Source organism: Acomys russatus, chromosome 4 (genome assembly GCF_903995435.1).
Source record: "Acomys russatus chromosome 4, mAcoRus1.1, whole genome shotgun sequence".
In the NCBI taxonomy this organism is placed as follows: domain Eukaryota; kingdom Metazoa; phylum Chordata; class Mammalia; order Rodentia; family Muridae; genus Acomys; species Acomys russatus.
Genome location: NC_067140.1, coordinates 68,664,558 through 68,687,069, shown reverse-complemented (window position 1 = coordinate 68,687,069; position 22,512 = coordinate 68,664,558). Strand labels below are relative to the sequence as shown.

Genomic DNA, 22,512 nt, shown 5'->3' with positions numbered 1-22,512 from the left:
TGGAGCACACTCTCGTCCTAACACACGGCTGCGCTGGTGCTCTAGGATGAGAGGCCAGGACCAGCAGCAGAGGGCTGCACCAATGCACAGTGCAAGAAAGCTTGACTGCTTATCTCTAACTTCTGATTTAGCACACTTCAACAAGATGACTGGAGAGGCTTACTATATGATTCCATATTACACTTAGCTTAGAGCTAAGGAGAAAGGGCAAGTGAAGGCCTCCAGTATATGGAGAAACCCCCAGCTCCTGGACCCTACCTGTACCCCACTACCCTAAACACAAGGGTACAGCAGGTCCTTAAAATCAGATGGTCCTGAACCAGTCACTTTTACATTGTCAGGGGAAATTCTACATCTAAGTGCACTTCAGAGATGGGGAAACTTTCACAGCTTCATAAAGACACATCACCAAACAATGCAAGTGGAAGGTATGTGTGTATTTTTCCCCCAGTTCTTTTATTCTTTTATCATGTTAACAATAGAAGATTCACCAAAGTTAAAAAAAAAAAAAAAACTTTGAAAAATATAAAGTTTAATATTATTTACAAGACATGTGAGTACAAGTTCCAAAATCATATAAATATCACATTAGAAACAGTGGGAGGCATGATGTAATTCTCTGCCTTTCAGATGCAAAGCCTAATAATACCCATGTTCTCCGTTTGACTCCTGTGTTATCTGTTATCCTGATACATAACCTGTTTGATACCTGAGAGGCTGGAAGACTACTGATGAATTTCAATACCTTCTATTTTGTTTCATCTTTTTTATTTTCAAAACTTACTGCATTTTAAAGCTCTGTACACCTTAATGCTACCCACTGCAGTTTATTCTCACCTTTTCAAACAATATAAATCACATGACTGTTAATGTGTATATAGACTTAAATTCAAACATAAAAATGTACAGCCATTCTGTGCAAGGCACAGATCTAACCTCATCAAACTCCCTCCTGCTTTCCTTTGTTTCCAAGTTATCAACTATGTTCTTTTAAACATTAAAAAAATGATAAATAGAATAATTCATCTCACAAATTAATCAAAAACCTAAGATTAAAAATTCTACATTGCCGGGAGGGGTGGCGCATGCCTGTAATCCCAGGAGGCAGAGGCAGGCAGATCTCTGAGTTCGAGGCCAGCCTGGTGTACAAAGCGAGTCCAGGACAGCCAGGGCTACACAGTGAAACCCTGTCTCGAAAAACCAAAAGAAAAAGAATTAATTAAAAAAATTCTACATTATAATTTTATTTGTATTTAAAAATACACTGGAAATTCTGCATAGGCCCATGATCGAGCTCATTTTCAATGTACATTACTTCGGTTTTGAAGACATGGTTTGTCTGACAAGTCCTTTCACAAGCTGAACACCAAGATCAGGAAAGTCCTGTAGCTTTCATCGGCGCTGCTGCTGCTGCTGCTCCTGCTGCTGCTGCTGCTGCAAGTTGCTTCCTTGCTGCTGAACTGGGTGCCTCTCATTTGTCATTTATCACCTGAACAGTTTTCCGACCATAGTGATAGTAACTGTATGCTGACGCAGCTGTAGTGAACGCTGTACAACACCTTGGAAGGAGAGAAATAGGACTCAGCTGTCAAACCTAAATGCACTAACAACAGAAATCATAAAGTACACATGTAAAAGATGGAGTAGGAAAATGGGACTGTGTGATGGAATTGTCTAACTACAAAACCTAAACCCATGGCTTCAAGACTTCATTTGAATTGGTAATGCCAAGTAAAAGCTATCTAATTATCAAGGTCTAGAGACAAGTAGCACTAGGAATTGTCTTCTCCCACACACAATCCTAGGTGCTTGTATGTTCTCATTTTTCTTCCACAAAAACATATTTAAGCAGACAGAAATGGAGATGACAGAAGACTGGAGAAATATAGCTCAAATCCAGATCATTCCTACTCAGACTGGTTGGTGCATATCTAAAGGCATGCACTACCTTGCAGCAAAAACAGGAGAATCAGGTTATATATGGATGCAGTTTATTTGAGAGGAAAAAGAAAAAGAAAAAACAAAACAGAACAAAAAACCTGCATTGATTAAACAAAGGAAAATTTTTTTCATTTTATGTGAGAAAATAGCTTAGACTGTATCATTTTTAGGTCTTTAGCATAATTTACTTTGATTAACCACCCAACTTTGTTCAGAGTGCTAAAGCAAGTTTTTATTAAAAGTTTACCAAAATATAGCTTAAAATCAGCATGGCAAGCTGGGCGGTGGTGGCGCATGTCTTTAATCCCAGCACTCGGGAGGCAGAGACAGGTGGATCGTGTGAGTCTGGTCTACAAAGTGAGTCCAGGACAGCCAAAGCTACACAGAGAAACCCTGTCTCACAAAACTTAAAAAAAAAAAAAAAAAAAAATCAGCATGGCAGTCTATTTAGAATGTTTAAAGCTTGACTTTGACACATTTCAAGATATTTATAAATGAGTAATTAGCATACTAAAATGAGCCCCAAGTGGGTCCTCCCGCTGCACCCCTCTACTAGGCTGGATCCTCAACACCATCGTTCAAATGTCTGCTGAGGACCCAGCTCACCTATTGTTATGGCTCAAATGCCCCTTCCTTCCTGCAGTTACTCCTTTGCTCTCTCTACCTCCAAAACTCTAACACACTGGCAATCCTTCTCATTCTTCCAAGTTGTGACTGCCAACTTCTACGCTCCATGCCTAAGAATGATAGTGCACCATCTACTGTAAAGACGCTTCTTTGATGAGGGTTGGGAGATGCACTAACATATGGGTGTAAAGACAGAAACTTAGGGGGCAACTCACTACTTAGCAGAATGATCATTACTAAGCTCTCTCCTAGGGCCTATGAGTTAGCCAGCCACTGGGTTTAGGTTCTGTTAATGGAACCAAGCTTTAGTTCCATATTGTGGAGTAGGTTTTAAATCCAATATGAAAGTGGTTGGCTAGTCCCATAGCATCTGTGCCACTATTGCAAAAATATCTTGCCACTTGCTATCGTACCTCCAGGGTTCACAGCTGGGTAAGACTGTTGTTTATCAGAGACTATGGAGTTCCCAGCTACAACAGAAGAGCTATATTACACTCTCCACCCAACCCCCCAAGGCTCAGAGATCATCATGCAAAAAGCAGGGGGGATTTTAAGAGCCAGAGATAGTGGACAATTTTAACGAAACTGTTTGTTGGACATGATGGAGACACTACACACATAAACTTCTAGTGGCTGTGACTATATGCATGCATGAGACCCTGCACAAACAACCTAAAAATCTCTGCATGGATACTATAGGGACTCATGGAGCTCTACCCTTTTCTGAGGAGCTATTGGCAACTGCTGGCTGCTGGCTAAGGGAGAATTGTTTTCTTCAGGATGTGGCTTCTTAGAGGCTACCTATGCTCTGGTAGAGGGTACTCTACCCACGCACACACAAGTGGCACTAAGCAGACTCAAAGCAAAATCATGAAAAGTAGTGGAAAGACTAGAAAGGAAGGGAAAATGGGTGGCCACAACTTTGTCTACCTAATGTTCATTAAATACTTAAAGACCAAAGTCACTCTAGGATTATCACAATAAGCCAGTGTACTGATAGTCTCAGAGTAATTCTAAATTTAACTTACCATAGTATCTGTAGATAAATGCTGTCAGCATAATTGAAAACCGGAGCTGCCAAAGAAGCTGCCACCAAAATTAACTGGACTGCTGTATTTACCTTAAAAATAAAGGCATTATAAATGAACAGTGCCAATTGGACCCTGTTTTACGCTTTTGAGGCAAAGGTATTTTCATCATGACACACTCTGGATACTGACTGACATTATGCATCCCAAAGCTGGCATTCCCAGGTAAAATGCATAACATATCAGAGTCACCAGCTGACTTATCTGCCTATATAGGGTAGTGACAACTATCAGAAGTACCATACCTTGAATCTCACAGCAATTCAATGATGCTATAAAATTCTTAGCCCCCCCCCCCAAGCTGTCCATTCAAATAGCTCTGTAAATATGAAATAATGAAGTGGCTTCTCCTTGGGTGAGCAGACCACAACAGGCTGTAGAGCCAAACCTAGAACCCAGACTTCCAAGGCCACTTTACTTGCTGCCTGCTGCACCATGAGGTCAGAAAACTGAAATGCAGTCATTGCCATGAAATCCCCAGGGAAGTAAGAACTGCCGACCCTCAACAGCATAAAACAGAACCAGAAATAGTCTGAAAATGGCACTCTATGAAACAATCTGGGCCTGGTGGAAGTTAAGGAAGGTGTACAGAGATGCTACTTGGTCCATTGCTCTCCTTCCACAGTCAAATGCAGTGATCGCACTGAAAAGGGGCTTTAATCCAGCAACGTGGCTACTCTAGGGGGAATGCAGGCGCCCTTTGCACACATCTTTAACCCTAAAGAATAAAGACAAAGTTCGTTGACAGAAGGAAGCATCTGTGTTTGAAAGTGACGTCTAATTGAGGTGCAGACAAAGTGACGAACCAGAGAAAGAGGTGACAGAACAGGCTATGGCCAACTCTGAGGAGAACAGAGGAAGGAGAGGTGACTTAAAAGGGAGCAGCGAGGGGACAGGGTGGGGGTGGGGCCAGGGGTAGTTTTACCAGGAGAGTTTTACAGAGACATGTTGTAGAGAAAGAACAAGCTAGACACAGGTGAAGACAGACGAGCCAGAGAATGAGAAGGAGCCAGAAGATTAGGACACATTGCTGGAGTTAGTTTGAGGCATTCAGTCAGAAGCTGATGAGAGAAGCCAATTTGAACCAGTCAGCTGGGAGAGGAGTTTGAGCCAGAATAGCTGAGTTGAACCAGGCAGCTAGAGCTCAGAAAAAACTGGAAAGTGTGAGCCTATTTAGCAGTAAGTCTCAGAGGCTGTGAACATTCTAGGCCTAGGTTAGCACATGGCAGCACTAAGTCTCCAAGATGACAACTGCATCAGACAAATAAAAGCTACTCTTACATTACACATTGTCTTTAAAATAAATTTTAAAAAATAAATAATAATAAATTATGATAAGAAATTCCTATAAAAACAAGTATTTATTGGTGCATCTGTCCCAGCACTTTAAGTGACTTTCTATCAAGTGCTGCATTCAAATTACTGCACTTGACATACATAAAGTCACATGAAGCTAAAAGCTCCCTCTATGTTGGCACCAGGAAACCTATATAAAATATAAAAAAAAAGGTTCCCTCTGCCCCAAGGATATCTAATCTGTTGCCTCTCTGTCACAAGAAGTGGAGCAGAAGGATGCGTCAGTGACCTTATCAAGGCACTAATACCTCCTTTCTGTATAAAGGTTGTATACATCTATGATCCTGAAAAAGACTTAGCAAAACACAATACACAACTTAGAGTAACTGTTTATTAGTGAGTACAATTGTCTACTCTCTTTTCATTTAATACTCTTAAAGATAAAAGGGTTGGGACTAAAGAAATGACAGCAGGGTAGAGAGACAGGAGATCCCTAGAGCTAAGGCAAGCTTAAAGTTTAATTAAGACACTTTGCCTCGGGCCAGGTGTGGTGGTGCACGCCTTTAATCCTAGCACTCAGGAGGCAGAGGCAGGCGGATCCCTGTGAGTTCGAGGCCAGCCTGGTCTACAAAGGGAGTCCAGGACAGCCAAGGCTACACAGAGAAACCCTGTCTCGAAAAACAAACAAAAAACCAACCAAAAACATAAATGTGGAAAGAAGACTACCAAGACGAGTCTACGCACACACACGCGTCTACAATTAAAATTCATAATGAATGAATGGGTCTTATATGTGTGTGTTTTGACAACAGGGAGACAGGAAAAGCACAAGGGACTCTCCATAATCTTGCATCTCAATCAAAAAGCACTTATACCTCAACTTTTTACTACCCTATGATCTCATTCAAGGTATAAATTTTAGACCATTAACAAAGACAAACTTCATATACTAAGGATCAAAAAAATTTAGAAGACAGAAGAATTAACTGAAAATTGTCTCCCTGACCTCTCTTCTAGACCCTCAAATTAATGCTTTTAAATTTATCTCATTCGAGTTAGTGAGACGGCCGAGCAAGCAAAAGTACCTGTGGCCAAGCCTGACAACCTGAGTTGAATTCCCAGGACCCACTAGATGAAGAGAGAAGCGCCTGCAGCGAGCAGTCTCTGCCCTCCACACATGTGCATGTAGACTCCCGCACACAAACTTTTAAGAGTACTTTCATTCAATCGCTCCTGACTGAGACTGACTTCTTTAAAGGCTGCTGTGAGGCTCTTACCTTGCTGATGAATGTTGGTTTTAACCTAGCAGTAGCATAGCAAGGATTGAAGTATTTAGCCAGTGTTCGCTGACAAAAGAAAAAAAAAGTATCAATTTATTGTTCAGGTACAAACACAAGTCAACAGCGCCTAGCCCCAGGGTGTGCATATACATCTTCCTTATCGTGTTAAATGAGCACAACTAACTTTCTAAACCACTGAAAATAAGACTCTTCAAAATGTAGATTTGTCAAGCCCTACAAAATTTTATACAATCGCTCTCACAAAGTTTGCTTCATCACATTTCTACTAAAGAAACTTATGTTATTCTCTTTTGTAGGTTAAAAAACAAAATGAACAAAATATTTTTCCTCAGAACCAAAAAAAGTAATGCCGTATGCTGGACTCAATATTTACAGATTCAATAAACTTAGTATGTAAGCAAACCATTCCATTCTTTTATAACTAATTAAAAGCAACGTCTAGACCATCCATGGCAAGGCTAAAGGAAACAATATTAGCTAGGAGCTATGAAGCACCTCTAACTGCTTGGGGCCTAGTTGGCTGCCCTGGGTTTCATACACCATCAACCAAAAGATTTTGTTGTTGTTGTTTTGCTTTTGTTTTTTTTAAATTAGGATCTCATTGTGGCCTTGTAGACCCCAGACTAAGCTCAACCTCACAGAGATCCATCTGCTTCTGCTTCTGCCTCTGGACTGCTGAAATTAAAGGCATGTGTCAGCACACCTAGCCAGAAATCAGCTTTTAAAATGGACTACTCATGTGTTCAAACTGAACTGCAATTTTTTTCCTAATTCCTGGTAAATAAGTTAAAAAATAATTTCCATAAATAACTCATAAAGTGAAGCTGCATTAATTGAGTGAAATTTATAAGTAATGCTAAAGGAATATTTTCTGAAACTTACCGGTGTTGGAAGAGTTCGGTATCTGACATAAAACACAGCAGCGATCAACATGACATCTCTGGAAATTATCATGTAAGTGAGTGGGACTGAAAACCAAATATAAAATAGCTGTAATGAGTTTATAAATTACTGATATGACTATAATAAAGCCCCATTCGGCCTCACACCACTCAGTGTTTCCTGTAATCAATACGTACCGATGACGCAGGTCCCTGCAGTGAAGCCCTGGCCTTTCATTCCGCTTTTCATGAGAATGAACCACAGACGTGGCTCTGTGACACATGTGCCTCCAGAACTCTGATCAGCTTTCCACTTTCCTTCTCTCATATGTCTGTCTATAAACTCCAAGTCTGTACGTAATAGTGGGAGCTACACCAAGCCCCCCCCCGACACCCCACTCTCCTCAGCTGGAAAAATGAAGTCATGCTCACTGGAACCCAGTGAAAAGCAATGATCAAGAGGTAAAGGGGGGTGTCAGAGAAGCTGAAATGTCCTCAAGTCTCAGGATTTCCTGGATCTGAATTTTAGCCTAGTCTCTAAAGAGTTTTTACACACAGTTTACAGAAATACAAAAATATCTTCACTCCTGTTGCGCTGGATCCTCCCCAGTGAGCTGTTTTTCTTCTCCTTGCCCAGCCTGTCAATCAATTCCTATCACAGGCTGCGTCTCACTTATCCAGTGTGCTTGGACAAGAGATGTTTCAGATTTCAGTTTCTTGGGTCCTGGGATATTTGCATATTGCCAGCTGAGAATGACTAATCTCCAAACAAGCCAAAAACCCAAACTGTGTCACTGGGATACTCAACTCATATTCCTCAGGTTTTCCAGCATGGTCCCAGGGCCATAACCAATAAGAGGATATTTTAGATGGGAGGACAGAGAACTTATTTTACTTTTAGAGTCTTCTGTACAATACAAAGTTTTAACCACAATCCTGTATCTTTTACAAAATAAATTTAATGGGAAAAAATCCTGAACTGAAATAATAGTTCACAGCTATCCCTCTCATGGTGTTTTCAAGCAGCTCAAAGGGCCTCCACAGCTGTGTTTAGGGTCCTCTCTAGTTCTGACACTCTATTGCTCTGCACCTGCCTTACCCTCCAGGACAGCACTGTTTCAAAAAGAACAAGTGTCTGGCAGACTATAAACCATGATTTCTGATGCACCCTTTAAACCATTAAACAAACGCTTCTACAGTAAGCACTGGCTGATAAATTAACAACAACCACACTTTGAAATGTGGTCAATCTCTGCAAATCAAGGAACCTATGCAGGGATGGAGGTCTACAGGGGTCTATAGGATACAGACCTGGGCAGGGCTCTTGGAGTCAGCCCAGCACTGGGAACTGGCAGTGTCTCTGGAGTCATTTTACTACCTGAACCATCTGGTGGACCATTTCCAAATAAATATTCCATTTGTCAAAAATATACAATTCCAATTTATGTGTTGTTAATAGCATGATTTAAAAACTAACAAAGCAAAATTAGAATGGTGGAGAGAGGTGAGGGGATGAATAATACGACACACAGAAGGAAACTTTTCACTCAATCTCTCAGTAATTGAAAAGCAGATCAAATTGGGGGCAGGGGAGAAGGTCAAGATGTGAAAGATTTCAACAAGACTGAAAATTACATTTACTGAGCTTACACACAGAGCTTATACACAGGACAATACAAATTAGTACTACAGAATACCCACTTACTGAAGCACATGCTTATAAAATCTGATTGTATACCAGCTGAAAGATTAAAATCATAGAGCACAGTCTCTGAACATTCACGTAAGCTTGAATTCATTAACAAAAGACAGAATCCATATACACTCATAACTAAAATATAGTTATTCTGGTTGTTTTGAGGATTGAACACAGGTCCTTGTGCATGTTAGGTAAGTGTTCACATCGCCAAACTAAGAAATAGTTATTAACCAGACAAAATAAATGTCAGGAAAATATTCTGTATGGACAATGGCAAAAACACAAACACGAAATGCAATGAAAAAGTGATACATAAGCAGAAAATGCAGCCTCACATAACTTCAGAAAAGCTGGAAAACAACAAGCAATGTGTCCCCGGGAAGGCTGTGCTGTCGATACACACAGTAGGAGTACAGAATGGAAAGGTACAGGAAATGCAAATAAACACTTGATTTTGAAGTTTTATACTGCAGTTTGGTAACTTTTAATAATGTTATGCTAAAAATCACATTCTAAACTTTTTGGATTACATTTAAAAGATTTATTTTGTCTGTAAGCGTGTGAGGTGGGAGCCATGGCGCAGGAGCTCAGAGAACTTGCTCAGTTCTCTCTTCCCACTATATATGTCCAGACCTGAACTCTGGTATGCTTCAGGCTTAGAGGTGCCTTTACCCACTGAGTCACCTCACCAGCCCAGCAGAATGACATTAATACACTAGTTAAATAAAATATCTCATGAAAAATTTAATCTATTTCTTCTATTTTACTAAGGCTACTAAAGAATGTTTCATCACATGTGGTTTCTTTCTTACTTCTACTAGAAGAACTGATATACAAAAAAAGGTCAAGGGAACCCAGAGTGGGGAGAGCACTATTTAGTGATGAATTAAAATTTCCTGAGTCTTTTCAAACCCTTATTTGTTTCATTATAAGTCACAGAACTGGCAAACATGTGGCAAAACTAATCAAGAGAAAAACAGAAGGGAATAAGACTCAAGATGAAAATTAGAACATTACTATATAACTTACGGTACCAATAAAAAAGTTGCTACAAATAAGAAACTTAATAATGTAAGTACAATAGGTAAGCTTCTAGGTAACAAAGAATCACAATTTGCAAAATGCACACAAAATGAACTATTAAACTGAATTACTCTGGAACAATTTTTAAAAAGTATTCACCTTTCAAACTCTCCTCAATGTTTCAACAAATTCTATCAAGCATCAAAATGAAAAAACAGCAGTTGTCCCATGAATACCACCCAAGAACAGAAGGAAAAAAGGTCACTAACCTGTTTGATGAGGCTAGTAACAGCACTGACATTAAAAACAGGGACCCGGTGAGGATAGCTATCACCAAGAAGAAATGACAGCACAGCTGATGAGCCATGTGGGGAAGGGGAGCCTTATCTTCACTGATGTGGGAATGTAACTACTATAAAAATCTGTACGGAGCCTCAAGAGACAGAACAGAACCCCATATAACCCGGCTATGCCACTGAGTGCACAGCAGGGCCCTAGGCAGCACACTAGAACCTGCACGTTTACTCCTGCACTGTTCACAAAAGCCAGGGAACAGAACCAGCCTAGATGCTCAAAAACTTGCATTCAGTAAAAAGAAAAAGGGATTCATGACATTTGCAGCAAATAGATTGGAAATCATTATTAGACTAAATAATCAAGACTCAAAAACCAGGTTTTTCTCTTATACAGAACTTAAAATTTTACATGGATACATGTGCATATTTATGCATGTATATTTATGTTTTTGTAGGTCATAAAGCTAAAAAGGAGATCCTTGAAAGAGCAAGCCCCTAAGCAAGGTGGGCCACAGAACAGGTACTGCATCCAGGCGTCAGAGGAAGCAAAGGGGCACTAACGTGAAAATGAAAATGAGTCACTGGAAGCAAAGACAGGGAATGGCTGAGAACAACGTGTAACAAAGACGTCATGATGAAACCCATTTCCTAATAACTTAAAAAGTTAAGTTAAAAACCAATTAAGATTTTTTTTGAGAAAACAAAAAACAAAAAAACTCCAGGCTAGAGCCTGGGGATTTAGCCAGTAGTAAAACATGCCTATCAAGCATAAAGCCGCTGGTGGGGGCAAAACTCACAAAGAACTCCCCCACAAAAAGTAAGCCAGGCTAATCTCATGAACCTGAGTGAGAAAGTGTCAACAAAACACAATCAAACCAAATCCACCAATACTTCCAGAACACACCCTGGCCCAGCTGGATTTACACCAGCAACTACAGGCTGTTTCAACACTAGAAAAGCAGCAGGGCAACTCACCTCATCATAGCACGTTAAAGGGATTTGGAAAATGCAAGACCAGTAATATGCCAAGAAAGAGTTCTCAGAGTTCCACCATAATAAACAGTTGAAAGAAATTTCCACAAAACACTACTAAGCTTGAAAAGAGGATCTCTATGAAAGCCTGCAGGAATCATCCCACAAAGCAGCTGTTAGAGCCTTGTCTGAGCTCGGGGTAAGTCAGGCTTGCTCCCGCCCTGCTCAGCAAGAGATCCATAGTATAGTTAGGAAGGTCAAAGAGATAAAGAAGTAGTTATTAACCAAAGTGTCCCTTGGGCCTGGAGACAAGCCAGAAGAATGTAACGTAGTCAGAGGGACAAAGTTTCACTAAACACAGGTTAACATTAGGAAAGAACCAGCTGTCATCACATCAATAACAACAATTATCACACAACAGAGCTTAAAAGCATCCCCTGGTAAGAACATTAAGAACTATCAAATACTTGAGAATCAATCTATCAAAAACTTATTACTGTGTTGAAGAAAATTATAGAACCCTGAAAGATATCATAGAAGGCCTAAATACAGTAGATACGTGGCATACTGTAACCCAAAAGACTACTGTAAAAAAATGTCAAAATTTCCAACGAGATCTATGCATTCCATGTAACCAAATCAATCAAAACCCAACAGATTTGTATTCCCTGTGGGTAAATAATTTTAGAAAAAGCTTATTCTAATATCATGTACACTGGAATACAGTGTGAGCACAAGAGGAAGAGCCAGAGAAGCATGTACAATGCTCAAAGCAAGAGACCATGGAGTTTCAGAGTATTCAGATAATGCATTATATGTGGATATGACTTGAAACTGCACAATAATGAATAATGTAAAATTTTACAGATAATATTCGTAGTATGAGTTCCCATTATGAATAAACTGTACTTAATAAAGATAACCATGGGGGCTGGAGAGGTGGCTCTCCATAACTGGCACTGTAGACTATTATCTCAATTAATTTTAAACAAAGTTATAAAGAAACTTTCTACTAGTGTAACAAGGGCACTAATTCTACAATAAACTGAGACAAGCAAAAAACAGTTGATTTAAAACTGAGGAAACACTTTAAAGTTTAAAATATATTTTGGAAGAAAAACTTTCTCTCAAGAAAAGGCCCGAGCTCACTGCCATTGTTCTTCCCTGGTGTTTAAAGTACACAGAACAGTGTTCTTACCTGGAATAAGATCTGCATAGGTCAAGCTAACATATAAGATGCTGATAAGAACTTTATCAGCAAGTGGATCAAGAGCACTTCCCAAAGCTGATTTTTGATTGGCCCAGTTTCGAGCAATAAATCCATCCAACTGAAAATAGAAGTGTTTTTAAAATAAACATCACAACAGGAACAGAGTAGAAATTTTGAAGTTTAAGAGATACCAGAAAAACAACTGTTCTTTCAGAAAATGCTATTAAAATCTTATTTCTTATCCCCAAGCATTTTTAGCTTTTAAAATAGCAATTAGTCTGAAACGAGCATCACATATTTTTATTGTGTTCTTTCTCCTTCAAGATGTCCTACTGACTTTTCACTACTTTCACAACGTGCTCATGTGGGATGAATTCAAACATAAATATAGAAATAAAGAACCCCACAAAAGTCACAGAAGGCAGGCTGACAGAGTAGGGACTGCACCACAGTGGTAAGTGGATTAGAGGTAAACATGTACAACTCTTTCACTGCACCTCACTCCTCCCACAATACCATCTACATGCACTTTAGGCCTTCATGCAAATGGCTAAACACTGCTCAAAAAAAAAAAAACAAAAAAAACAAAAATGGGCTGACTGACCTCACAGATTCATGACCATAACCCTTCTTTCTGTGGGCATCAATGCCTACCTACTACATCTACTGACAATATTTATCTTCTCTTGAAATTTCTACTCTTGGGCTGGAGAGATGGCTCAGAGGTTAAGAGCACTGTCTGCTCTTCCAGAGGTCCTGAGTTCAATTCCCAGCAACCACATGGTGCCTCATAGCCTTCTATAATGAGATCTGATGCCCTCTTCTGGCCTGCAGATGGGTGCTTCTCTCTCATTCAATAAGGCCAGTATTATACCCATCACCTATTTCATCCCTACTAAATGCTGTCACTCTAGCCCATGGCCATGTCTAAACTCTCCTGAAAGAAAACAGTAAAAGACAACCAGTACTTGCCCATCTTGTACCTGATACATGGCTCAGCTGTATTCATTTTGTCTCCCTTATTCACATCCCACCTTCACCTTTTGTTATTTCCCTCCCTCCTCCGTCCAGCTCCTCTCTACCATCAGTCTTTCCCTTTGGTCTTTTATTCCTCAGCTAATGCAAAACATTGCCCAGTACATCTATCTTTAAACCAGCCATTCCTTTGCCCTCTTTCTCTAGTCCCTAAAGAGCAAAATGTCGTTAAAAGCAGTGCCAGGCATTACCACCCTTCATTTGCTTATCAACTTAAGCCAATCTTCTTCATACTTCTAGAAAGTTCTCATGCAGCTCTCCAGTGTGCTCTGCATTTTCAGATCAAGTGACCTCAAAACAATAGCAGCACTCTTGTCACTCACCTCTGAGACATCTCACAGCCTCGTCTTCCTTTCTCACCACCTCCTAACACCCAAGGCTTCTGATTATTTATTGCCCATTCACTTCTTCCTCTCCCTTTACTACCTCACTTAGCTGTTTCCTCTTATCAGCCAACTCCCAATCAGACCCTGAAGCAACAGGTATCAGACTTAGTGATTTCCCCTAGACCCCTGTCCTGTCTCAACTGTTCCCCATCCCTCCAAGTTCCTTGGTGGTCTTGTTTCACTCCCATCCAACCTATCTAGTATATTAATATCCATATTAATACTTTATTCAGGACATTAGCCAACTCTAGCCACTTTCAACTCCAAACTCCAACTCCCTCTAAGTTACTTCCTCACCAGCGGTCTGGCTTCCAACTCTTGCTGGCCTGGAGCCTACGTCCCACACAATCAGATCCTGCCGTCCCCAGGTTAAAACCAGTTAATGAAGAAGCATCAAAATCTTCATGGAAAGGTACATGACATAGTACCAGTTACGTGTAGCTTCCATATACATCATGTCAGTCTTGTAAATGGGTGCTTCTCTCTCATTCAATAAGGCCAATACAGTGAGGCCAGATCTGCTATCCCACAAAGCTCTCATAAATTACAAATATAAAAGGTGAACCCAGTATCTGAAAACAAAAACCAAAAACTTTCCTATCTAAAATATTCCACCATCAGTCTAATGTCCTCAGACTATACAATAACGCATGGAGAGACCTTCAGGCTTCAGAGGGCAAGCAGGACGGAAGTCAGGGGGAAGACAGAGTAAGAGTGCGACAGTGACAAAGGAAAACTACCATCTGTGAAGGAGAGGCAAGAGCCCATGTGAAAGGCTGTATCTGATGCATATTAGAAACACCACAAAAGCAAATGGTCACTTTTGTCCACCTTCAAACCTTCAGTAAATTCTACATTGATCACTAATGCTAATGCAAGTTTTCCCCTTACTAAGCATAAAACAAAAGCAAATGCTTTTTTAAATGTCAATACAACTTTTACTTTAGTCTCATTAAATAAATATTGAGCAAACATGTTCAAAAACAAGTAGGTTTGAAGACATATAAATTACCACCTCTTCAGGTGCTCATATTGCGTCCCCTCACTTTCCCTGTATGATACTACTTCCATTTCCACGTGCTTGCACAGCCCTGACCTCAAGTTTCTCCTTTATCCTCCTCCACTTCTCCCAACTGTGTCTATAGGCTTGGAATTTCATAAGTCATTCCAAGTCTTTTGTGAAAAGGTAGATGATAAATACAGTCAAATACGATGGTAGTGGCCAGCCAGCAAAATAATAGACCCTTCTATCATAAAACTATTTTCCCAATTCTAATTTGATATCACACTTCCCAAATTGACAGAATGATATCAAAGATCCTCTCTCTTCGTCCATGTGCCGAGGAAGTAGGAGAAAGGGTGCCCAATCCCATCTCAAACTAAGGGTTTCACCGCAGAGCAGTCACAGGTGCGTAGTGGGAGGGCAGGTTCCACGCTGGCAGCAGAGCTGGCCTGCACCAGCTTGCAGGGCACATCCTGGTTCCCCAAGACCATGGTGAACGTCCACTACTTACTTCCCTTCTCTTGGTGCAGATCAGAGTACTTCTAGAGCAGACAAGAGCGTTCCAGACCTTCTCTTGACTCTTACCTCTACAGCAAGCACTTGGTAAAGACTACCCTCCCCCTTAGATCTGATAAAAGCAGTTCCACATGGACACACCAGACAAGTCCTTACACGGAGCACTAGATCATACTCACACTGAGGACATCCTTCCAGAAAAAGCTACGGCTGTGCTACAAGGGAATTAGAAAAAAGGGAACAAAAAGCAAATATATTCAAAACTTACCAAATCTGTGAGGCCAGCTAAAGCAAAAACACCTAGTGCAACATTAAAATCTTCTTCAAGAATCAGATAGCCCAACACTGGGGCCAGGCCAATTCTCGTCATTGACAACATATTTGGGATTGTCCATGGATTTTCATACTGAAAGACAAAGACAACACAATTCGAATAAAATACTATAAATTCTACTTTTAAAAACATACATTATTAACTGAAGGGTAAAAAAAAAAAAACTTTAATACTTGTAGTTCCCATAAATATATATATAGAGAGAAGTTATCATAAAGACAAATATGCCTTATTCAGCATATAAACTAAAAATGTGATGACTTCATTAAAATTTAGAATTTTGCTTTTTTTTTTTAATGTTTTATTCTTTATGAGTTTCACATCATGTACTCCAGTCTCACTCATCTCCTCATTCCCTCATATCTGCCCTTCGCACCGAGTCAGGCATCAAGCTAGGATGAAGGAAGGCCTGCCATCCGCTCTACTCCTGACTGATATACACCAACAAGGAGTCTCCTTGTCCACTGCCAGGGGGCAGAATTTTGCTTTTAAAGCAGAAGATCTGAAAGACGCTCTAAGTAGGCAAATATACTAGAATTTTGTCAGAAATAAAACTGAATTATCAGTTCCAGGTACTCTCGTCAAGAGGCTGCTAAATCCAAGACAGAGATACCCAGAAACGGAGAGCTCTGCAAATCCATCCAAAACAGCCATGGAGATGTTCAGACACCTTTTTCTCCCTCAAGTAAAAAACTAAGGGTGTTCACAGCTCCCACTTGGGATTTTTAACTCCTTGAAATTTCATTTGAAGCAAAGCTGTCAGAAAATGGCACTAACAAAAGGGTTCCTTGCCAGGCGTGGTAGCACAAGCCTTTAATCCCAGCACTCGGGAGGCAGAGGCAGGCAGATCGCTATGAGTTCAAGGCCAGCCTGGTCTACAAAGCAAATCCAGGACAGCCAAGGTGACACAGAGAGACTCTGTCTCAAAAAAACCAACAAAACAAAACAAAAAACTTGGTACACATGAAAAACAATCCTTTTAATGCCTTAAAAAAAAGGGGGGGGGGGTTCTTTGGTAGTTAGTTGTTCTGAAGGACGACACTTCTTTGTTAAAGAGAAATTTCTCGAGAGCATTTAAGCTTTAAAACTCTTCAGCAGCTGAAATACCCTGCACCCCATGGTACAGAAATAGCAAGAAGACGTCTTTCCCTGGAACCTGAACTGTTTTCTCCATTGTCAAGACAACTGATTCCACCCGCGAATCCTCTACCCCAACCCCCCACCCCCACCCCACCCCACCCCCCCCCCACCCCCAGATCGTTGTCTTCATAGAACCATCTTAGCATCTTTTAAAATCAGTAAATCAGTAACCAAGTCACCTGAACCTTAACCTTTTTAGAAAAGAAAAGCAAAGCAGGCTGGTGAGCAGGTATGGGTACTTGCTGCCAACTCTGATAACCTGAGTTCCCAGAACACATATGGGAGGGAGAGAGCAAGGCACTCCAGGAAAGCTGCCACGATCTTTGTATGTATGTGTGCACAAACCAAGGGAGGCGGGAGTGGCAATGCTCGTTTCTCAAAGTATCCTTTAAAATCGCACATGCCATCTACCTCTTCAGAAGAGCTGGCTTATGAATAGAACCCAACAGGAAGTGTACAGTGTAGAGGGGTAGTGGCAGGGTTGTTGGAGTCAGTGGCCGAATACTGTCACAATGGCCGAATACTGTCACAATGGCCAAATCAGAAGCAGGAGAGCCCTCACTTCTGGAATATTCTATTAAAGAGTAGGACTACAGTACATAGGTGTACGAAAACATCCTCATCTATACCCACGTTCAAGGATTGGAATGTTTTCCGAAATTTAGAAAAGCTGTCAGGCTGGTGAGACAGCTCAGGGAGGCTGCCCCGACTTTTGCATGTGTACGGGAAAGGGTAAGTCTTGACCACACTGTGGTACAAAGTAAATCAAACAATGATCCATTATCACAGCAACTTACAAAGGCTGGGAAGAGGGAAGGGTAGCTCCTGATTAAGGACATGTGATATACAAAGCAAAAGCCAAGAATGAAAGAGCTCCAAAGTTAGTCTGACATACCCACGGGGCAAGACTAAACCGAAAACTGCAGGCAACGTCATCACTTCACTTGGCAAAGACACAACTACCACGGGACAGTTATTGGGGCAGTGAATGGGTCTGAGCCCTACCAAAAAAAAAAAAAAAAAAAAGTTCATTCGGCCTGGTGCGGTTCTACACGCCTTTAATCCCAGCACTCGGGAGGCTGAGGCAGGTGGATCTCTTAAATTGGAGGCCAGCCTAATCTACGGAGCGAATTCCAGGACAGCCAAAGGCTACAGAGAAACCCTGTCTCGGAAAAGAAAATCTCATATCTAGTTACTACATTTGTAAACTTAAACCACTGGGAAAGCTGAATCTAAGATTACCCAACCAGATAACCTGTGGCATACTCGGCCAACTGTGCGAGGAAGGGCTTCAGCCAGGTTGAGGGCAACTTCAAAGCATCCAGCGTTCAAGCTCCAGCAGGCTTTAAAGCTAATTCCTCAAGTTGAGACCCCTGCCGGGGTGTGGCCACCTCAGCCCATGCTGTGTAAGTGATGAAAGCAGAGCAGGCCAGTGCCGCTTAAGACCTAACAATGGAAGATGTAATAATTGCAGGAGCTTGCTAGCATGACATCAAAAGCTGTGCCACGCTCGTGCTCCGCTGCCTCCGGTCTGGGCAGTTATTTTATCAGGTAAGGTGGACAGAGACTTCCTTCTGTTACCTCAACAACAGTCTTAAGTTTTCTATAACACAAAGTTGAAAGATCTTTTAACTACTACCTAATCTAAATAATTATTCTTCCCGCTAAGGTATACGATTACCAAAGGCCAAAGGATGATGACCCCAAATCTACACAAGCGAAAAGAAGGGCCGTTCTTAAGATTCCTCCGAACTTACCCTATACATTGATAATGCTTCAAATAGTTAAAAATAGATTAAAAAAAAAAAAAAAAAAACCAGACGAGCGATAGTTATTTTTAACCAATGCAACGTGCAGACACACCTTCCAGCAACGGATGTGGGCAGAAGGGGATTAGAGCGGGTTCTAACTTAGCCAAAGACTGTACCCAACTCGGGGCGGCCCCGAAGCTCACGGCAACCGAACGCCCTGCCTGCCGGTAACTTCCCAGAACACGGGCTGTGTGTCGCGACAGCGCCCGACCGTCGCACGTACCGTGTTGGCGGCGCTCGCCGGGACCCCCCGTCCGGCTGCGGACCCCGCCGCCGCCGCCGCTGCCGCCTTCCCTGCGCCCGAGCAGTGGCTCCGCGGGCCGGCGCCGGGCAGCCACAAGGCGAACGCGGCGGGACGCAGGCGCCAGCGCTCCGCCAGGCAGCCCAGGCAGCAGGCCGCGGGCGGCAGCAGGGCCCTGCGGGAGCCGCCCCTGCCGAGCCGCGCCCCCGGGGGCCGGACGGCCACGCGAAGGGGCCCCCACGCGCCGCGCGCCACGCGCCAAGCCAGCATGGCCCTGCGGAGCCCAAGCGTCGAGAACTCAGAAGCCCCTGCCGCCGGCCGCCAGCTCCTCCCCAGAAACAGAGCGGCGCGGAGGCCTCACGGAGGCGCCCATACTAATTGCCACACTCCAGCACCGTCCACTTATACAGGTGGCCCGGAACCGCCAAGGAAGGCCGCTTTCACGACGTTTTCACGACACCCAGAAGCTCGGCTTCCCAGCGCCCCCGGGCGACAGCGGCGAGCACTTGCGGCTGGGGCTGGCGGGCAGGGAAGACGCGGTTGGTGGGTGGTTCAGCTTCTGCCTGCAGGCTAAGAAGAAGCACGGGTAGGGAAGACCGTGAGCCAGTGCTGCTTACCACAGGAAGCCAGTTATCTCAGGCCCTGGCCTGAAACTGTCTGGTGCCAAGTGGCCCGCACGTGTGCGTGGCTCTGTATGACCACTGAAGGAGATTTAAAGTATTAGTGTTGGCATGAATGTAAGGACCTACTCTGCTAATAGGTCCAAAGTAGCAATGAAAAATGTCAATAATAGTAATCACTAATTGTTTGCTTGGGGAAAGTAATTACTGTATTAGTGTATTATTTGTCCTATCGACAAGTCTAACGTAAGTTCTCTTATTGCCTTTACTTTGACAGGAATGAAAACAGGTGTGCAGAAGAATCTTGCTTATTCTAAGAACTCCAAACTAGTAACAAGTCAGTTCACTGTTCTAACAATGAATACATTATTATAAACTGCACATTGTTGGTACACTGGCTTCCTAACCTTACAAACATGTTTCTACCACTTGTTATAGCATTCCAGGTTAGGCAAAAATGGTATTAGAGGAAGGATGCCATGTGGATGGATGGCCTTGCAATCTTTCCACTATTCTCCTTCAGCCCAGGGTTGAAGTTACCCTAATGTTGTCCCTAAAGCCCAAATTAAAATTGACGTTTGTAGACTTGAGAAGTATTTTATTAAGATCATCTTTAATTTCGTTTTGATTTTGAGGCAGGATTTCCCTGTGTGGCCCTGAGTGGCCTGGACCTTGCTTTGTAGACCAGGTTGGGCTTGCAAAGGTCTAACTCTGCCCCTCGAGTGCTGGGATTAAAGGCGTGCACCACTGTGCTCAGCTATCTTTAATTTCTTGTACACATATTGGAACGCTGCTGTTAAGAGAAAAATCTAGGGACTGGAGAATGACTCAGTGGTTAAAAGCACTGGCTGGCGGCCAGGCGTGGCACTCCACACCTTTAATCCTAGTACTAGGAAGGCAAATCTCTTTGAGTTCAAGGCCAGCCTGGTCTACAAAGTCTAGGACAGCCAGGGCTACAAAAGAAACCCTGTCTCAGAAAACAAACTAACAAAAGCAGTGGCAGTTCTTCCAGAAGACCCAGGTTAGATTCCTAGCACCCACATGGTGGTTCCCAACCTAACTCCAGTTCCAAGGGATCTGATGCCCTTCTGCCCATCATGGGAACCAGGCACACTCACGGTGCACACATAAATATACAGGCAAAACAGTAAAAATTAGGAAAAACTTTAAAAACCCATACATGATAAAGAGAAAACTCCATGCACAATAACAATTTTCAGTGGTAGAGCAAACCTTTAATCCCAAAACTTGGGAGGCAGAAGCAGGCAGATCCGAGTTTGAGGCTAGCCTGGTCTACAGAGTGAGTTCCAGGACAGCCAGGACTGTATAGAAAACCCTTGTCTCAAAAACAAAAACAAATCAGTTTCTGTTCATAATTAGGGTTACACTCTCTTATATAATAGTCTTAGCCTTTGATACACAGTCTGATAGGCCGTCTTTCTTCTTTGAACAATTATGTGTCACATCTCTCTTTCACAAAAATCTACTCTGCACTGACTTTCCTGAAACAGGCTTTTAGTTCACTGACAGATTATCAGCCCTTCTTGCCCTTAAACACTCAGCCTTTAACTATCACTGGTGAGGCCGGTCATGATGCTGTGTGCCTTTAATCCCAACACTTGGGCAGAGGAGAAGCACTGGTAGATCTGTGTGTCTGTGAGTTCCAGGCCAGCCTGTTTACAAAGCAAATTCCAGGACAGCCAGGGCATGACACAGAGAAACTGTCTATAAAAAAACAACCAGTAAACATTACCAACTGATGAGACGGCTCAACTGATGAAGCCGCTTACAGCTAAATCTGACCAACTGACTATGATCATCTCTAAACTGACATCTACCATTTGCTTCCTTCAAGTCAGGGTCTAGTATCTTTATGGAATTCACTGGCATATTATCCACATTTCATTTTCATTTGGCTGTATTATTGGTTAAATACTCATCATAAGATACTGATATTTTATTTTGGTTACTCAGTGTACACTGCCCTTCCTGTATGTGTACGTAGGAACAGGAGCAGAATTTGATGCTCAGTCACTTCATCGTGCTTTCTTGATGCTGGGTCTATGTATGAACTGGCTCACCCTCCAGGCTGCCAGTGAGCTTCAGGAAACTGCCTCTCCCTTATCCCCACCCCAAGTTAGGGTAACAAATGAAGCGCCTTTGGCTTTTTATAAGAGGATCAGAATTTAGGTCCTCAGGCTTTACCAACCAAGCTATCTCCCTAACTCAGCTTTTTAGTATGTTTTGTTTTGTTTTGAATTTTTCATCCTTCCGGTTTCCTGGAAGTTTAATAACTTAATTTCCAAACAGTGGCTCCCATATAAGCTTGAATGCTTATATACTAAAGTGTTCGTTGGCTACAGATATGAAGGATGCTTTGGCTAGAGGTCCAGTTCCATATGAAGCCTCTCACAAAATATGGTGAATTTTGATTGCATTGGTTGTCTCTGTGAAGCAGACGGCAGGAAAACCCAGCAGTGAGCCCGCTTCTTCAAGCCAGTGCTTCTCCATGTGCTTTGAGCTTGGCAGCATGAGGAGGCCCATGGGGACTGCTTCAGGCTGCTGCTCTGCTGCAGGTGACACATTTCTTTGGCTTCTGCAGAGGCAGTTCCAGGTACAGGAATGGCATCCACAGGCACAGAGGCAAGATTACCCTAAACACCACAGCAGTAGGCTAGTTTTATTTTACAAACCACTCCTGGAAGGGTTTTGTTCTTTTTTGTTAAATAATCAGCCTTTATACAATTCTGCAAACTAACAATATCCTTCAGAAAGGACTTCTGCTTAAGTCAGTACATTTCTACTACTACCAAGTCAGACCCACTGCCCATATCCATAAAGTTAAACAAAGAATAGTTTTTGTGACCTAAACATTTCATGAAATCAAAGTTTAATGTTTTAAAGTTTTACCAGAATGCATACTCATTTGTTTATGTATTACCTGAAAGCCTGCTACACATCTGATATACAAAACTTAGAAACACTAATAAAAATATGACAAGTCAAAAGTATAAATAATGTTTATGTTATTTAGATAAAATAATGAAAACAATTTATTTTTAGCCTTCTGTTGTAGAAGTTGTGTCATTTTT

General features: G+C 42.0%; 1 protein-coding gene across 1 annotated transcript; it reads right to left on the bottom strand.

The window, feature by feature from the left end:
- Positions 1-1,108: 1,108 nt before the first annotated feature.
- Positions 1,109-19,185, bottom strand: Crls1 (cardiolipin synthase 1). Its single transcript, XM_051144692.1, has 7 exons — positions 18,783-19,185; positions 15,543-15,680; positions 12,323-12,452; positions 7,136-7,221; positions 6,230-6,298; positions 3,597-3,688; positions 1,109-1,559 (listed from the first exon to the last, which is right to left on the bottom strand). Exons 1-7 carry the CDS (start codon positions 19,068-19,070, stop codon positions 1,472-1,474), a joined length of 891 nt encoding a protein of 296 aa, XP_051000649.1. The 5' UTR covers positions 19,071-19,185; the 3' UTR covers positions 1,109-1,471.
- Positions 19,186-22,512: the final 3,327 nt, after the last annotated feature.

Coding starts and splice junctions, on each gene's coding strand:
- Crls1 (XM_051144692.1), bottom strand. CDS start 19,070: ATGCTGGCTTGGCGCGTGGCGCGCGGCGCGTGGGGGCCCCTTCGCGTG. Junction 7,222..12,322: donor CTATGCAGATCTTATTCCAG/GTAAGAACACTG, acceptor TTTGGTTTTCAG/TCCCACTCACTTACATGATA. Junction 1,560..3,596: donor ATTTATCTACAGATACTATG/GTAAGTTAAATT, acceptor TCTCCTTCCAAG/GTGTTGTACAGCGTTCACTA.